This window comes from Rhinoderma darwinii, chromosome 1 (assembly GCF_050947455.1).
Source record: "Rhinoderma darwinii isolate aRhiDar2 chromosome 1, aRhiDar2.hap1, whole genome shotgun sequence".
NCBI lineage: Eukaryota > Metazoa > Chordata > Amphibia > Anura > Rhinodermatidae > Rhinoderma > Rhinoderma darwinii.
In genome coordinates, this window is record NC_134687.1 from 378299580 (window position 1) to 378316343 (window position 16764).

General features: G+C 43.2%; 1 protein-coding gene across 1 annotated transcript in view; it reads right to left on the reverse strand.

Moving 5' to 3' along the window:
• TRPM6 (transient receptor potential cation channel subfamily M member 6) overlaps positions 1–14478 on the reverse strand; it is a 180119-nt gene extending 165641 nt beyond the window's left edge. Inside the window, exons 1-2 of the mRNA XM_075860466.1 lie at positions 14456–14478; positions 13966–14004 (exon numbers count right to left, since the gene is read on the reverse strand). Of these exons, the coding sequence (XP_075716581.1) occupies positions 13966–14004; positions 14456–14478 (62 nt within the window). The remainder of the gene's footprint in view (positions 1–13965; positions 14005–14455) is intronic.
• Positions 14479–16764: the final 2286 nt, after the last annotated feature.

Here is a 16764-nt window from a genome sequence, read left to right on the forward strand (position 1 = left end):
CGTGTTACGGACGTTAAAACAACGGCCATCACACGGGCCTATGTATTTCAATGGGACTATTCAGACATGCATGGTTATTCACGCATTGTGTGTCCGCTGCATGAAACTTACTGCAGGTCCCATTTTTTTTTTGCGCACCATGCAGCCCTTTAAAGTCAATGGGTGCATGAAAACAAAGTCCGTGATTCACACACCAGTTGCTAAAGAAATGTGAAAAAAAACACCTTCATTTTTTTTTTTGCAGACGTAAAAAACCCATAACATACGGATGACATACACGCGAAAAAAAAACGCAGACGCGCACCGTACACGAATGCCACACGGAACTGCAATGCAAGAAAAATGCTGCATTTTTTTACTCGCGCAGAACGGACACGGTGTGTATCTAGCCTTACACTGAGCACTCTACTCGACAAGACAGAACGGAGTGGTGGTTAAATTACAGCCAAACAGTCTTCTCTGTTGTAAAGGATCTGCCAGACACAGCTTCTGTGTCGACGCCCGTACTTAGTCAGTCTGCACCTGCTCCTAAGTCTGATCGAGTGACCCCTCCTTCTACCAATCAGGCTGGGAGGCTGAGGAGTGGGAGAGCCTATCACAGCCTGGCCTGACGGAGTTAGCTTCCGCCCTCTGTCTATTTATACCTTCACTTCCTGCTCCTCCTTTGCCTGTGATTCTCCTGTTTCCTGGCTCTGTTTGAACTATTTGTCCCCGCTTCATATTGACCCTGGCTTACTGACTACTCTCCTGCTCTGCGTTTGGTACCTCATACACTCCTGGTTTGACTCGGCTCGTTCACTACTCTTGTTGCTCACGGTGTTGCCGTGGGCAACTGCCCCATTTCCCTTAGCTTCTGTGTACCCTTGTCCGTTTGTCTGTCGTGCACTTATTGAGCGTAGGGACCGTTGCCCAGTTGTACGCCGTCGCCTAGGACGGGCCGTTGCAAGTAGGCAGGGACTGAGTGGCGGGTAGATTAGGGCTCACCGGTCTGTCTCCCTTCCCCGTCATTACATCTGTCTCCCGTATGATCAGTGGACGGAGAAAGGGAAAACTGGACGTGATTAGTCCGAGACAGACTGATCTAGTTCAGCTTCTTGATGCAGTAGGACATCACAGGTGCCTGGAGAAGTATGTAACTCCTTCACTTCCCTAGTCCCCCAGGAACTTTACTATTGTACCCTTCACTATACAGAAACATTTATTTATAAACAGTGGTTTAAACAAGGTGTTAATTTTATTATGCTGTAATACCATATACAGTATCTGCTTCTTTTTAACCCTTTTTTTTTTTTTATCATGGAAAAAAAATTTTTTTTTTTTTTTTTTACTGTGAACACCGTTTCTTTAAATAAACGTTATTTAAAGGGGTTATCCATGATGTAAAAAATATTCCTCAATGGTTCTATGATGCCAATATAACACACTAATGTATGTAGCGCCAGCGGCCACGGGTCTCACTCACCCCAGCCGCCACCAGCTTGCTTTTCCGCGTCGCTGGCGTCTCCCTGCCCAGGGACGCCATCGTGCTCTGCTCTGTCCTCCGCTCTCATCCTATGCCCGTAGGGTGCGTGCGCGTGCTCGTCCCAGCTCTTAAAGGCCAGCGCGCGCACAAGGAATATTGAACCCAGCCTATTCTAGCACATCCTGGACCATTTAAGGAACTCTGCCCACTTCCTCAGTATCTGAGCAATGTTAGTTCTAACCCAGAGTTAGTCTGTGAAGGTTCTGTATCCAGTTCCCTGAAACCTGTGTCTATCCATTCCAGTATCCGTGTCTGTAACGAGTCCAGCATCAGTGTCCAGTGTCTGAGACGAATCCAGTGTCCGTGGCCAGTCCAATATCCGCGTGCAGTGTCCGTGACGAGCCCAGTATCAGTGTCCAATGTCCGAGACGTGTCCTGTGTCAGTGACGGGTCCAATATCAGTGACAAGCCAGCTTCCGCTAATCCTGCACAAGACAGTTTTCGATAATCCAGCACAAACCAGCTTCCGATAATCCAGCACAAGCCAGTTTCCAGTAATCCGGCACCAGCCTGTCATCAATGTACCAAAATTAAAATGTTTGTTGCCCTTTTTCTCGAAAACTGGTCATGGTGTAGCTTCTAATGTACCTAACTACAGAGTAGACTGGTCAATAGACCCAGGAATGACGAAGGAGGCAATATAGGAAATTAAGATGCCTTACAAAAAGTCGCAGATTTTTATATTTTATAGCAATTATCCCCCAACTTGTCTAAAGGTGAAATTGTGCACATTAATAGGCTTTTCTACAACGTGCTTCTGAAACAAGCAGTCTTGGAGACATTTTTTTTAGAGAACACAGATCTTAATTTCCTCTTGATCCCATCTTTTCTGGCTGTCAGATGGCTGAGGTGTGGAGATTTGGAAATGGGGGTGCAGAATGCCTAGCCTGCAATTGCAGACAAAGTAAAAGCCTTTTATAGGTCTGATTTGAGTTTTGTTAAACGGAAAGGGGAGATGGATGATATCCTGGGGCACAGGTACAGTAATTCTTTACATGGGTCAAGAATTGTTTTGGATTTATTTATATTTTCCAGATTTTGTGTTCCTTCGGACATAAATATAAGGGTCATATAAAACACAGGATGAAGAGTGGAGTAACTAATTTAATTTAGAAGGTGCAGGTAAAGCACTTGTTTTCCCTATTCTAGCTGCATAATAAGACTTCAAAACTGGGGCGGACAGAGACAGCAGAGGGCCCCTGTTGAAGAACAGTATATGGGCTCCTAGTTCACTAAGATTAGGAAGTTGGTAGCTGAATTTAAGGTGGCAATGGGCCCCATTATCTACTGGGCCCATATGCAGCTGGTATATGTAGTATGGTATGTCCACCCCTACTCCGAAGGTATGAGTTTCCATATACATGGCTTAGTGTACAATAGTAACAGTAGATGGCAATGGTCTGGGATCCCTATACTAAGGAAATAAGAGCCACTAATTAGGAAGACTCCTATAAACCGTTTACTCCTATAAACATTACTTATAATGTTTGCAATGAAGCAGCCAACGTGATATTTTTCATTAGGGAAATCAAAGAATTTAAAGTATATTAGTTATTTCCGTAACTTTATGATGCTCAATTCTGGTCATATACTGGATTAATATCCTGTGCATGGTTTATATGTATGTAAGCTTTATAAATAGCAAGAATTAAGACCCATATAGCCTAAGTAAATACTATTCCTGCTTATACAGTGTTTAAATAGTAGAGTATTTGCTAATCCTGTGAAAGGCAAGGCTGATTTCGTTTCTATGTAACCTGCCTTGATTTCTACCTCGCTGAATAAATGTACACTATTGGCAGGATTTTATTGAAGCAAACAAACTTACTAGTTTGCTGACAGGAAATAAATCATGCAAATCAATGGCCAACGGCCAAAACTATGGCAAAGTGAGTTGAAGCATATGATCTAAAATCTCCTTTAATATGGACATAGTAAAAATGTGAAAATAGTGCCACAGCAAATAGCTGCAAACATTGCCGCTTTATTATGGGGCAACGGCTGGATCTCTTCTTAAGTCTCCTTAAACCTCTGATCAGCCTCCCTAGTTTAGGACCCCAGCACACGGCCATAGCAGTAATCCCGGTCCGTTATTACGGCTACGGACAGTCATCCACATTTGTGGGCCGTGCTCCCATTATAAACTATGGGAGCATGGTCCGTAAAATAAAAAAAATAGGACATGTCCTATTTTTGCGGAGCCTTTCTACGGCCCGGACACCTTCCTGTAAATATATGCGAAGGTGTCCTTTAGAAATTAATGGGTCTCTACTTTGATCCAGCATAACTACATAGCTTGTCCGTTGCAGCAGTATAGGTAACATAGGCATGAAGACAGGGGTGTACACTGAAATCCTAGGGCCCCATAGCTTAAACATAGCAGGTCCTCCACCCCACTGAAAGCTTTGACAAATATACCAATTCTTTATTAAAGGGGTTGGCCACTTTACAGGAAAAACAAAAAGTCTGAAAAGGCTTAAAATAATTATTATCTTGATATCATACATAGTATGAACGCGGAGACCGCTGGTGTACATTGATTACTCAGCACAGACATAGGAAGCAGGTGGCCTTTATTTTCACAGGGGGGGTTTGATATCAAGTTTATTATAATATCTAAGCTAGGGGTGCGTTCACATATATCAGTTGTATCAGCATCAGTTTTTTTGTCTCTCAAGTGATTACAACTGATGCAAAAACTGACGCAAAAACGTAACAGTTGCCATCAGGCTTTGTCACAATTTTTACTACAAAACCATCAGTTGTCATTAGTTGTCATCAGTTTTAACCACAATGGTCCACCTAAAAAGTATTCTAGGGTCTGAAAATGTGCCAATTTTATCAGTGGTACATAGTTTGTGATAGATTGGATACATGATAGAATAGATAAATGTGTACTTCTCATTTCACAAAACTTCTGACGTGATGCTCTCCTTCTCTGTTCCGGCCTCGGCGCTACACTGAAATCTGGTACAGACTATTCAGTAGCGCCAAGGCCAGCGCCGAGAGGGAGAGCCGAGAAGGCAGCTGCTGTCCACTGACCTCAGATCAGATCTTCGAAGTAGCCTTGTGAAGCTGCAAAGATGCCAAACACTAACCCTAACTTCAGGGTGCAGCTAGTTTTTGGCGCTTTTACAGCAACCCAACCGCACCCCGTATCTCCTACCCACCCAACACCACCCTGGGATTGCAGTTTCTATTCACACAACAGGGTCCGGGTGTCAGCCGTTAAAAACAGCCATCTCGTTCAGTTTTTGACAGATAGTAGATAGTGCCACCCACCGCCCCTCCTGGAGGAGCCCCTGACGTCAATGTCCATATATGGACAGGGACGTCAGGGGCTCCCACTAGGAGTGGAATTCTCGGCCAGAGCATCAACAACGCTTTGGCCGGGGATTCCCTCTAGGAGGAGCCCCTGACGCCACAGTCCATATATGGACAGGGTCATCAGGGCCTCCCACTAGTAGCAGAATCTCTGGCCAGAGCGTTGCCGACGCTCTGGCCGTGGATTCCGCTCCTAGAGGGAGCCCCTGATGTCACTGTCCAAATATGGACAGTGACGTCAGGGGTTACCTCTAGGAGTGGAATCTCCGGCCAAAGTGTTACCAACACTCTGGCAGAGGATTCCGCTCCAGGAGGAGCCCCTGACGTCACTGTCCATATATGCCTGGAATTTAACTTGTGAATAATACTTTAAATAGGATGCGGCGCCGAACCTCCCGGGGAGCCGGACACAATAATGCTGCAGGTAACGTTTCTGGATCCGGCTCCTGCATAGGTCCAGCGCCGTACTGCGGCACAACTTATGTCCCATGTGCCAGAGCAGATCCCATAGAAAGCCATGGGATCCGTTCTAGCATCAGTTTCCCTCCGGCTTTTCTGCAACACGCTGGAGGGAAACTGACAGGGCAGTGGACATATGTGAACGGCCCCTTAAATGGGTGCCACCTCTGGGCAGCTAGCTCAAGAATGGGGCCCCCTAAACCCCGGCCACTTCCTGATTAGGTGGTCCGGAGTTATGGAAATAGCCAAGCTCGCGGAGCTACTTTGTTTCCGTAATTCCAAAAGACGTGAACCGGAGTTTTGTTTTTTTTAAATTGCTTTTTTATTTTATAAAATATATCTAGATGCAAAAAAGTTACAAGCTATATAAAACATCCAAAAACAACACACAAACACACACACACTCCACCGCCCCTAGAGCAGAGAAGAAAAAAGGACCCATTTTACATAATAACGTTAAACTTTAGCATTTTTCTCTCTATCTCACTTTCGCTGCTATCTTAACCAGTTCAGGACCGGGCTATTTTGAGCCTTCAGGACCAGAGACCGTTTAGCCCTTTTTAGCACGAGTTAGTTAAATGGCTATAACTTTTTTATTTGTTGGCCTAACGACGTGATTTTTGCGATGTTTTTTCCATAGACAATGCAGGTTTCTCTATTTTATCATTTTTATACACATCCTTTTTGCGATTTTAGAATTTTTATTCTTAAAGTTTGAAAATAATTGTAAAAAAATAAGCTTTTTTACGTTTCAGCGTTTTTATTTTGGTAATAACATCGTTTTACCCTAAAATAAACCTTTTATTTGTGATCGACATTGTCTACCGTAAATTTTAATATATTACATGTCTATATTAGGGTAATTGGGTCCGGGCTAGCGTTACAACAATGATTGGCGGGGGGAATGTTTTTTTTGGGATGGGTATTTTATGTGTATATATTATTAAATTTTTTTGCACTTTACTTTACTTTTATTTTTTTATTACTATGATCTGTCCCTCAACGGTCAAAAAAGACCTTTGGGGAACCGAATATATATTTTTTTCTTTACACCATGCTTTTCCACAGGGGAAATCAGCCCTCTCATAGTGACGATTGTCACTAATAGGACTGTGCTGGGTCTAGTAAGACCCAGCAGCAGTCTGTCAGTAACGGCACCCGGCCATCATGTGACCAGTCACATGAACACCAGGAGCAATAAAGACAGCGGCACGGCCGCTGCCTATATTCCTATACACATAGTTCATTGAGCGCTGTGTACAAGTGATCAGAGAAGACAGAAGCAGCGAAAGCTGCTTCTATCCTCTCCTCAGGGTCCCCGGCAGTCACTGACAGCCGGAGACCCGACATTCATCTGCCCAATCACTCTGGCAGCAAGTTAAAACCCGCGCCGTCAAAAGTCTATGGCTCGGGTTTTAAGGACCCTGACCGCTGGCCGTAGAAACACAGCCAGCAGTCGGGAACCAGTTAATAACCACCTCAGCTCTCCTACAGGGAGTTTGAACAGCTATGGTTCCAAAAGTTCTCTTTACATTCTATTTACACTTCTATAGCTCTCTGTTGCCTGGCAAAAAAGGTCACCATAAGTAAATGCGAGTTATAGAAAACAGAGTGGCAAGGCGAGCTACGCCGTTTCCGGAAATTGGAATCTGCGGAAACCGTGTAGTTCGCTGTGCTACGCGGTTTCCATAACTCCCATTCACTTCTACGGGTGTTACAGAAACAGCGTAGCTCAGCGACAACCTAATCAAGAAGTGGCTGGGAGGCAGCGAGGGCCGAGCAAGGTAGAACGGGGTTTAGGGAGGCCCATTCTAGAGATACAGTGAAGGAAATAAGTATTTGATCCCTTGCTGATTTTGTAAGTTTGCCCACTGTCAAAGTCATGAACAGTCTAGAATTTTTAGGCTAGGTAAATTTTACAAGTGAGAGAACGATTATATATATAAAAAAAAAAAGAAAATCACATAGTCAAAATTATATATATTTATTTGCATTGTGCACAGAGAAATAAGTATTTGATCCCCTACCAACCATTAACCCCTTCGCGCTCAGGTCAGTACTATTACGTCGCGCTGAGCATATCGTTCGCGCTCAGGTCAGTAATAGTACTGACCTGAGTAAACAAGGCGCCATTTAATCCCGGTGCGTGCTTGAGCTGTGATAACTGCTGTTTCTGACAGCACACTATCACAGCTCAATACTCCGGGACCAATTGAAGTGGTCCCACCCCGGCGATGGCTGCTATTGGTTAGTCAGTGACTACTAACCAATAGCAGCGATCGCATACATCATTTCCTGCCCCAGACTCCACATCCTGCCGCACCCACCCTGAACTTCTCTGTTGGCGTAGGAGAGTTGTTCAGAGCGGTTGCATAGGAGAATTGTGAAACGAAAACTTAAAAAAAACCTTCAAAAACTTACTTTTTTGTACTTCCCACTTGCTCCATCCACTTCCCACACCTGTCCTCCTCCTCCTTGTGTTCCCCTTGTCACCCCCGTTTTTGGTCAGTGATCTATCACTGACCACTTCTTAGTCTTCACGGCCACATTTTTTGGTCCCTGTGTATCATTTTTTTTATTTTTTCTTCTTTACAAAATACAAAAAGCAAAAAAAAAGATATAAAAATTTATTAAAATGTAAACATTTTTTTTAGAAAGTTATCATCTAGCTAGTTTAGTATTAGGGTTAGTTAGTGTCAGGGAACAGTCAAAAAGCGTAGTGAAGTTTAGTGTCAGGGAATTTAGCGTCAGGAATCCGTCACCATAGTTAGTTTTAGCATTAGGGATCTATCACTGTAGTTAGCTTTAGTGTCAGGGAAGCTCGGAATACTCTAGTTTAGGTTTAGCGTCAGGAACCCGTCACCGTAGTTAGGCTTAGTGTCAGGGAATTTCGTAATAATCTAGTTAGCTTTAGTGTCAGGGAATCGTCGCCGTAGATAGGTTTAGCGTTAGGGAAGTTAAAAAAAATCTAGTTATCTTTAGTGTTAGGAACCCTCGCCCTAGTTAGCTTTAGTGTCAGGGAAGTCCACTTGTTCTCTAAAAAAAAAAAAATACAAAAAAAAGTAGCATCCTATTGCTTTGAGTTAGGGATTTTTTTATTTTTTTTGCTGTATACATAATACACGTGTCTAATCACACAAATTACACGTGTCGCACAAATAATAAAAAAGATGTCCCAAAGGTAATTTTCTGCCGAAGAGGCCTATGCATTCCTTGCCTCCGACACAGACTCGTCGGATGGTGAGACTCTTTTTTATTTGTCAACCTCCTCATCTAGTGATGAAGAGGAGGGACTACCTAGGAGACGTCCCAGGACCTCCACCACACTTGAAACCCCCGAGAGAAGTGACCCCGTCGCAGTTGAAGCCCCAGAGCGAAGTGACCCCATATGGACCCCCACACCAGAAAATTATGAGCCCCAAATCCCCGAGTATACGGGCAGTCCGGGGATCAAATTTAACACGGCAGGGCTCAGTGAGATGGACTTTTTCAAGTTCTTCTTCACTGATGAATTTATAGAACTAATGGTCTCCCAGACAAATTTATATGCCCAACTGTAAAGGATCTGCCAGGCACAACTTCTGTGTATACTCCCATAGGTAATCAGTCTGCACCTGAGTCTACGTCTCTGAGACTGACTCCATCTTCCACCACTCAGGATGGCAGGCTTAGGAGTGGGAGAGCCTATCGCAGCCTGGCCAGACGGAGCTAGCTCCCACCCTCTGTCTATTTATACCTGCCTTTCCTGTTCCCCCTTTGCTTGTGATTCTTCTCGTGTGGTTTCCTGGCCCAGCTACAGCTTCTAACTATTTGATCCTGCTCCATACTGACCCTGGCTTACTGACTACTCTCCTGCTCTGCGTTTGGTACCTCGTGCACTCCTGGTTTGACTCGGCTCGTTCACCACTCTTGTTGCTCACGGTGTTGCCGTGGGCAACTGCCCCTTTCCCTTTGCTTTGTGTTCCCTTGTCTGTTTGTCTCGTGCACTTACTGAGCATAGGGACCGCCGCCCAGTTGTACCCCGTCGCCTAGGGCGGGTCGTTGCAAGTAGGCTGCTCAAAGAGGGGGATAAGGAAGGACACAACATACCAATGTGACACGTGTCCCGATAAGCCAGGGCTCTGTATGAAAGAGTGTTTTAAAATTTATCATACATCCCTTGATTTTTAATTTACACCAGTTTTATTACCCTGATGCACTCCGCACAGCTTATCCCCCTCATCTTTCCCTTCTGAGCCCTGCTATGTGCCCAGGCAGCTAACAGCCACATGTAGGGTATTGCCGTACCCAGGAGAAGCCACATTACAATGTAAGGGGTGTATATCTCCAGTGGCGCATTCTGGGCACAATATATTGGACACTGAAATGGCATATATATATATAGAAAATTGCAAATCTCACGCTGCACCATCTGCTGCACAATACCTTTTAGACAATACCTGTGGGCTCAAAACGCTCACTACACCTCTAGATGAATGCCTTAAGGGGTGTAGATTTTAAAATGGGGTCACTTCTTGGGGGTTTCCATTGCTTTGATAACTCTGGGGCTTTGCAAATGCGACATGGCACCCGAAAACCAATCCAGCAAAATCTGGATTCCAAAGAACACATAGTGCTCCTTTCCTTCTGAGCCCTCCCACGGGCCCAAACGGCTGTTTATCACCACAAATGGGGTATTGCCGCAGTCAGGACAAATTGGGCAACAAAATGGAGTGTTTCATTCCTTGTGAAAATAAGAAATTTTAAGCCAAAACTACATATTATTGGAAAAAATGTCATTTTGTTTAATTCACAGCCCAATTCAAATACGCGCTGTGAAAAAAAAGTTGGGTCAAAATGGTAACAACAACCATAAATAAATTCCTTGAGGGGTGCAGTTTCCGAAATGGGGTCACTTTTGGGGAATTCCTACTGTTTTGGCACCTCAACCCCTCTTCAAACCTGGCATGCTGCCTAAAATATATTCTAATAAAAAAGAGGCCTCAAAATGCACTAGGTGCTTCTTTGCTTCTGGGGCTTGTGTTTTAGTCCACGAGCGCACTAGAGACACATGTGGGACATTTCTAAAAACTGCAGAATCTGGACAATACATATTTAGTATTGTTTCTCTGGTAAAACCTTCTGTGTTACAGAAAAAAATTTAATAAATTTGAAATTCAGCAAGAAAAATGAAATTTGTAAATTTCACTTCCACTTTGCTTTAATTCCTGTGAAATGCCTAAAGGTTTTAAAAAAACTTTCTAAATACTGTTTTGAATACCTTGAGGGGTCTAGTTTTTAAAATGGGGTGTTTTATTGGGGTTTCTAATATATAAGCCCCTCAAAGCCACTTCAGAACTGAACAGGTACCTTAAAAAAAAGGCTTTTGAAATTTTCTTAAAAATAGGAGAAATTGCTGTTTATGTTGTAAGCCTTGTAACGTCCAAGAAAAATAAAAGAATGTTCAAAAAACGATGCCAATCTAAAGTAGACATGTGAAATGTGAACTGGTAACTATTTTGGGTGGTATAACCATCTGTTTTGCAAGCAGATGCATTTAAAATCAGAAAAATGCTATTTTTTCTAAATTTTCTCTAAATTTTGCAATTTTTCACAAATAAACAATGAATATATCGACCTAATTTTACCACTATCCTAAAGCCCAATGTGTCACGAGAAAACACTCTCAGAAGCGCTTGGATAGGTTTAAGCATTCCGACGTTATTACCACATAAAGTGAAATATGTCAGATTTGAAAAATGGGCTCTGAGCCTTAAGGCCCAAACTAGGCTGCGTCCTTAAGGGGTTAAGAGTTCAGCCTCCTCCAGACCAGTTACACTCTCCAAATCAACTTGGCGCCTGCATTAAAGACAGCTGTCTTAAATGGTCACCTGTATAAAAGACTCCTGTCCACAGACTCAATTAATCATTCTGACTCTAACCTCTACAACATGGGCAAGACCAAAGAGCTTTCTAAGGATGTCAGGGACAAGATCATAGACCTGCACAAGGCTGGAATGGGCTACAAAACCATAAGTAAGACGCTGGGTGAGAAGGAGACAACTGTTGGTGCAATAGTAAGAAAATGGAAGACATACAAAATGACTGTCAATCGACATCGATCTGGGGCTCCATGCAAAATCTCACCTGGTGGGGTATCCTTGATCCTGAGGAAGGTGAGAGCTCAGCCGAAAACTACACGGGGGGAACTTGTTAATGATCTCAAGGCAGCTGGGACCACAGTCACCAAGAAAACCATTGTTAACACATTACGCCGTAATGGATTAAAATCCTGCAGTGCCCGCAAGGCCCCCCTGCTCAAGAAGGCACATGTACAGGCCCGTCTGAAGTTTGCAAATGAACATCTGGATGATTCTGAGAGTGATTGGGAGAAGGTGCTGTGGTCAGATGAGATTAAAATTGAGCTCTTTGGCATTAACTCAACTCGCCGTGTTTGGAGGAAGAGAAATGCTGCCTATGACCCAAAGAACACCGTCCCCACTGTCAAGCATGGAGGTGGAAACATTATGTTTTGGGGGTGTTTCTCTGCTAAGGGCACAGGACTACTTCACCGCATCAATGGGAGAATGGATGGAGCCATGTACCGTCAAATCCTGAGTGACAACCTCCTTCCCTCCACCAGGACATTAAAAATGGCTCGTGGCTGGATCTTCCAGCACGACAATGACCCGAAACATACAGCCAAGGCAACAAAGGAGTGGCTCAAAAAGAAGCACATTAAGGTCATGGAGTGGCCTAGCCAGTCTCCAGACCTTAATCCCATCAAAAACTTATGGAGGGAGCTGAAGATCCGAGTTGCCAAGCGACAGCCTCGAAATCTTAATGATTTACAGATGATCTGCAAAGAGGAGTGGGCCAAAATTCCATCTAACATGTGTGCAAACCTCATCATCAACTACAAAAAAACGTTTGACTGCTGTGCTTGCCAACAAGGGTTTTGCCACCAAGTATTAAGTCTTGTTTGCCAAAGGGATCAAATACTTATTTCTCTGTGCACAATGCAAATAAATATACATAATTTTGACAATGTGATTTTCAGTTTTTTTTTTAATATTATCTATCTCTCACTGGTAAAATTAACCTAGCCTAAAAATTCTAGACTGTTCATGTCTTTGACAGTGGGCAAACTTACAAAATCAGCAAGGGATCAAATACTGATTTCCTTCACTGTAGTTGCTGGTCCCAGAGGTCGACCCGCATCTATTGGACATTTTTATGCATATCCTGTGGATATGCCATAAAAGTCCAGATGGAAAAATCCCTTTAACAGTTTATTGCCTTTCTGATTTTTTTTCTATAAAGTGACCAACCACTTTAATAAAGAATTAGTACATTTGTTAAAGCTCTAAGTGGGGATGGGACCCATGCAAAGTTTTTGCCAACCCCTTTAAAGAGGCTCTGTCACCAGATTTTGCAACCCCTATCTGCTATTGCAGCAGATAGGCGCTGCAATGTAGATTACAGTAACGTTTTTATTTTTTAAAAACGAGCATTTTTGGCCAAGTTATGACCATTTTTGTATTTATGTAAATGAGGCTTGCAAAAGTCCAAGTAGGCGTGTTTTAAAGTAAAAGTCCAACTGGGCGTGTATTATGTGCGTACATCGGGGCGTTTTTACTACTTTTACTAGCTGGGCGTTCTGACGAGAAGTATCATCCACTTCTCTTCAGAACGCCCAGCTTCTGGCAGTGCACAGACACACAGCGTGTTCTCGAGAGATCACGCTGTGACGTCACTCACTTCCTGCCCCAGGTCCTGCATCGTGTCGGGACACATCGGCACCAGAGGCTACAGTTGATTCTGCAGCAGCATCAGCGTTTGCAGGTAAGTAGCTACATCGGCTTACCTGCAAACGCCGATGCTGCTGCAGAATCAACTGTAGCCTCTGGTGCCGATGTGTCGTCGCTCGTCCGACACGATGCAGGACCTGGGGAAGTGACGTCACAGCGTGATCTCTCGAGAACACGGCTGTGTCTGCACTGCCAGAAGCTGGGCGTTCTGAAGAGAAGTGGATGATACTTCTCGTCAGAACGCCCAGCTAGTAAAAGTAGTAAAAACGCCCCGATGTACGCACATAATACACGCCCAGTTGGACTTTTACTTTAAAACACGCCTACTTGGACTTTTGCAAGCCTCATTTACATAAATACAAAAATGGTCATAACTTGGCCAAAAATGCTCGTTTTTTAAAAATAAAAACGTTACTCTTATCTACATTGCAGCGCCTATCTGCTGCAATAGCAGATAGGGGTTGCAAAATCTGGTGACAGAGCCTCTTTAAGTTGATGTTCACTCTGAACACCATATTTTTCAATGTATTCACACCAGATAACTAACATTTATACATTGATAAAACTCCCCTATACAGCTCTAAATCCCCTGCTTCCCTTCACACAATACATGATAAAATTGGTTGCCTGCAGTCACCACTAGGGGAAACTCAGAGCATTTGAATTTATACAAATACCATTGAAACCGTAAAAATCTATATGGACTTAGCGTCCCCTAGTGGTGGCTGCAGGAAAATGATCTAGCTTTATGTCGGGAAGCAGGAGGAGTTCAGAGCCGGGCCCCTTCTCACTACGGGCCCCAAAGCAACGGCGTGGTCTGCCTCTATGGTTAGTACAGCACTTCACAAAGGTCTTTTAAAGGCACTTCACCTGATAAGGTTCTGGCAGACCTGGCATCCACCATGGCATCTGTAGAAGAAATAACACAATTTTATGACACTTTTGACACAATTGTGAAATAGCAGGAATATTTAGGAAATGAAAAATTTCCTTTTTATGCACTTTTTTGTATACTATAAAAGGAAATGATGAACATTAAAATTAAAAGTCGCTAATTGAAATGCCACTTCAGAACGTACTCTTTTCTATCCCTCCGGATTCTCATCTACTCCAATCCCTTCTTGCTAACACATAGACAGAAAAAAAAGGGGACAGACAGAAATAAGCATGACTGCAGAATTAGACTACACAGGGTTTATTTGTAGTCTGTAACTATGGAAACAAATAGATCTGTATAGGAGCTGTAAACAGAAAGCAGTAAGATATTTTCAAGAAGTTGCTTTATTTTTTTTTACATTTTTTAATTTCTAATTAAAGAGTCACTAGCAACGCAAGGTGTAAAGGCCATAAACTGATCTACCTAGTCTTGTTCCAGAGAACCATGTCTCCGTTTTGTTCTAGTCCATGTGACTAAAAGGAATTTTGCTACAGGTAAGTAGAGTCCTTGTTCTACATAGCTCCTTATTTCTTCAGCTTTAGGGCGGATTTTCACGCGGGTCGCACGGACCTATGCAAGTCTATGGGGCAGTGCAGACTGTCCGTGATTTTTGCGCAGTGTGAGTCTGCTGTGTAAAATTCAGTTTTTCGCGCATCACGCACCCATTGAAGTCAATGGGTGCGTGAAAATAACGCGCACCACATGGAAGCACTTCCGTGGGACGCGCGTTATTCGCGCAACAGCAGTAAAAGAATGAATGTAAACAGAAAAGCACCACGTGCTTTTCTGTTTACAAACAGCCAAACGGAGTGTCATAATGATGGCGGCTGCATGAAAAGCGCGCAGCCGCGCATCCATATGAACATGATACACGGAGCTGTCAAGTGCCTTTTGCGCACGCAAAACGCAGCGGTTTTTGCGTGCGCAAAACGCACATGCTCGTGTAAATCTGCCCTTATGCAGAGTTTCATCATTACAGTCACTGTAATCGAAGTGGCGTGAAAAATCTTAAAACTGTTGTCCAATTTAGAAAACCCAGTTTCATATACCCGATTAGAGAATACTCAGTTAATATAGGAGGGGACCTCTGTTCAGGGTCCTCATCTCTTGGCCAGAGTGGAGAGCGGTTACAAAGAGCATCTCTCGCTTTGGATGCCCTGTCCTTTATTAGGCAGACAGCCCATTGATTTGAATGGGCACTGTGTAATGTTCAGTATCTCCTGTGGTGACGCTGCAGAGAAATTGAACATTTAGGGTATGTTCACACGGCTTATTTACGGACGTAATTCGGGCGTTTTACCATGGAATTACGCCCGAAAATACGGCTTGAAAGCGTTGACAAACATCTGCCCATTGAAAGCAATGGGTTTTACGTTGGTCTGTTCCCACGAGGCGTATATTTATTTACGTGTCGCTGTCAAAAGACGGCGCGTAAATAGACGCCCGCGTCAAAGAAGTGCCTTGTCACTTCTTCAGACGTAATTGGAGCAGTTTTCCATTGACTCCATGGAAAAACAGCTCAATTTACGTCCGTAATGGACGCAGCGAAATAGCGCCTCAACGTGCCATTACGGCTGAAATTACGGAGCTGTTTTCTACTGAAAACAGCCCCGTAATTTCAGCCGTTATGGACGCTGCCGTGTGAACATACCCTTACTGCCAGATTTCCCCACAGATTACAGCTCATCGCTAGGGGTCCAAGTAGGTGGACACTTCATGATCCGGTTATTGTCAAGGAACTCTACTAACAAATAGTGTTTGTCAAATCAGACAACCCCTGCCGCCATTCATATGCAGCAATACTTGGACCCTAATGGGAAAGAATCGTTCTGTGTCATTTTGCCTAGAAATGGCTCCAAGGAGTGCTGCGCACTAGCCAGCAAGGCCTTGACTCCGGATGTGTACAGAAAATGTAAATGTTGCTACGAGCCGCATTTACCGATCATGATACCGATAAGGATTTTTACAGCGGGCCCATCAATATGGATCAACAATGAACAATAGTTTTATCCTTTATTATTGATATTTTGTTTACATTCACACTGACCAATTATTGTTATGGCTTCTCGGGAACAAGAAAACTGTAATGATAATTGGCCAGTGTAAACGGATTTAAGGGGAGATCCAAAAAAGGTCTATTGTACAGTCATAGGAACACTAATTGAATATAGTTTACTATGCAAGCAGAAGATCCTTATTCTCAGTTACATGCAAGAATCTTAATAAGGAATTATCACACCTACACTGATTTAGTAAACGTATAAAAAAAAAGAAAAAAAAAGACCTAGATTTTTACCAGCTTGGTTAAGTTCAGGATAAATGCAGACTTATAGTATATACGATATTATACAATATAATATACCTATGTGGATCTTTGGAAGCTGGTATAACCTTTGCACATTCTCTTTTGCAGAAAATTCCTTCAATCCAAGATTTCTGGGACTACAGAATAAAAAATACAAACATGTTTAGGCAAAACCGTTGCTTTATTTTTGAGAAAATACAAAATAAAAATGTCTGAGGTTAAACACAACTAATGAGCATAGGCAGGCCGGTTATGTATTAGGCATATGGTTTATTTTGCACCTCTCACCAGTATGAATAAAAACACATTCATAATTTTATAAATCAGTAATTGCATAACTAGAAGCTTGAAGGGGTTATGTGGGGACCGAAAAGTATTAGCAGTGTACTCATTGCAGTATGTGAGTACACTCGAATATACAGTGTTA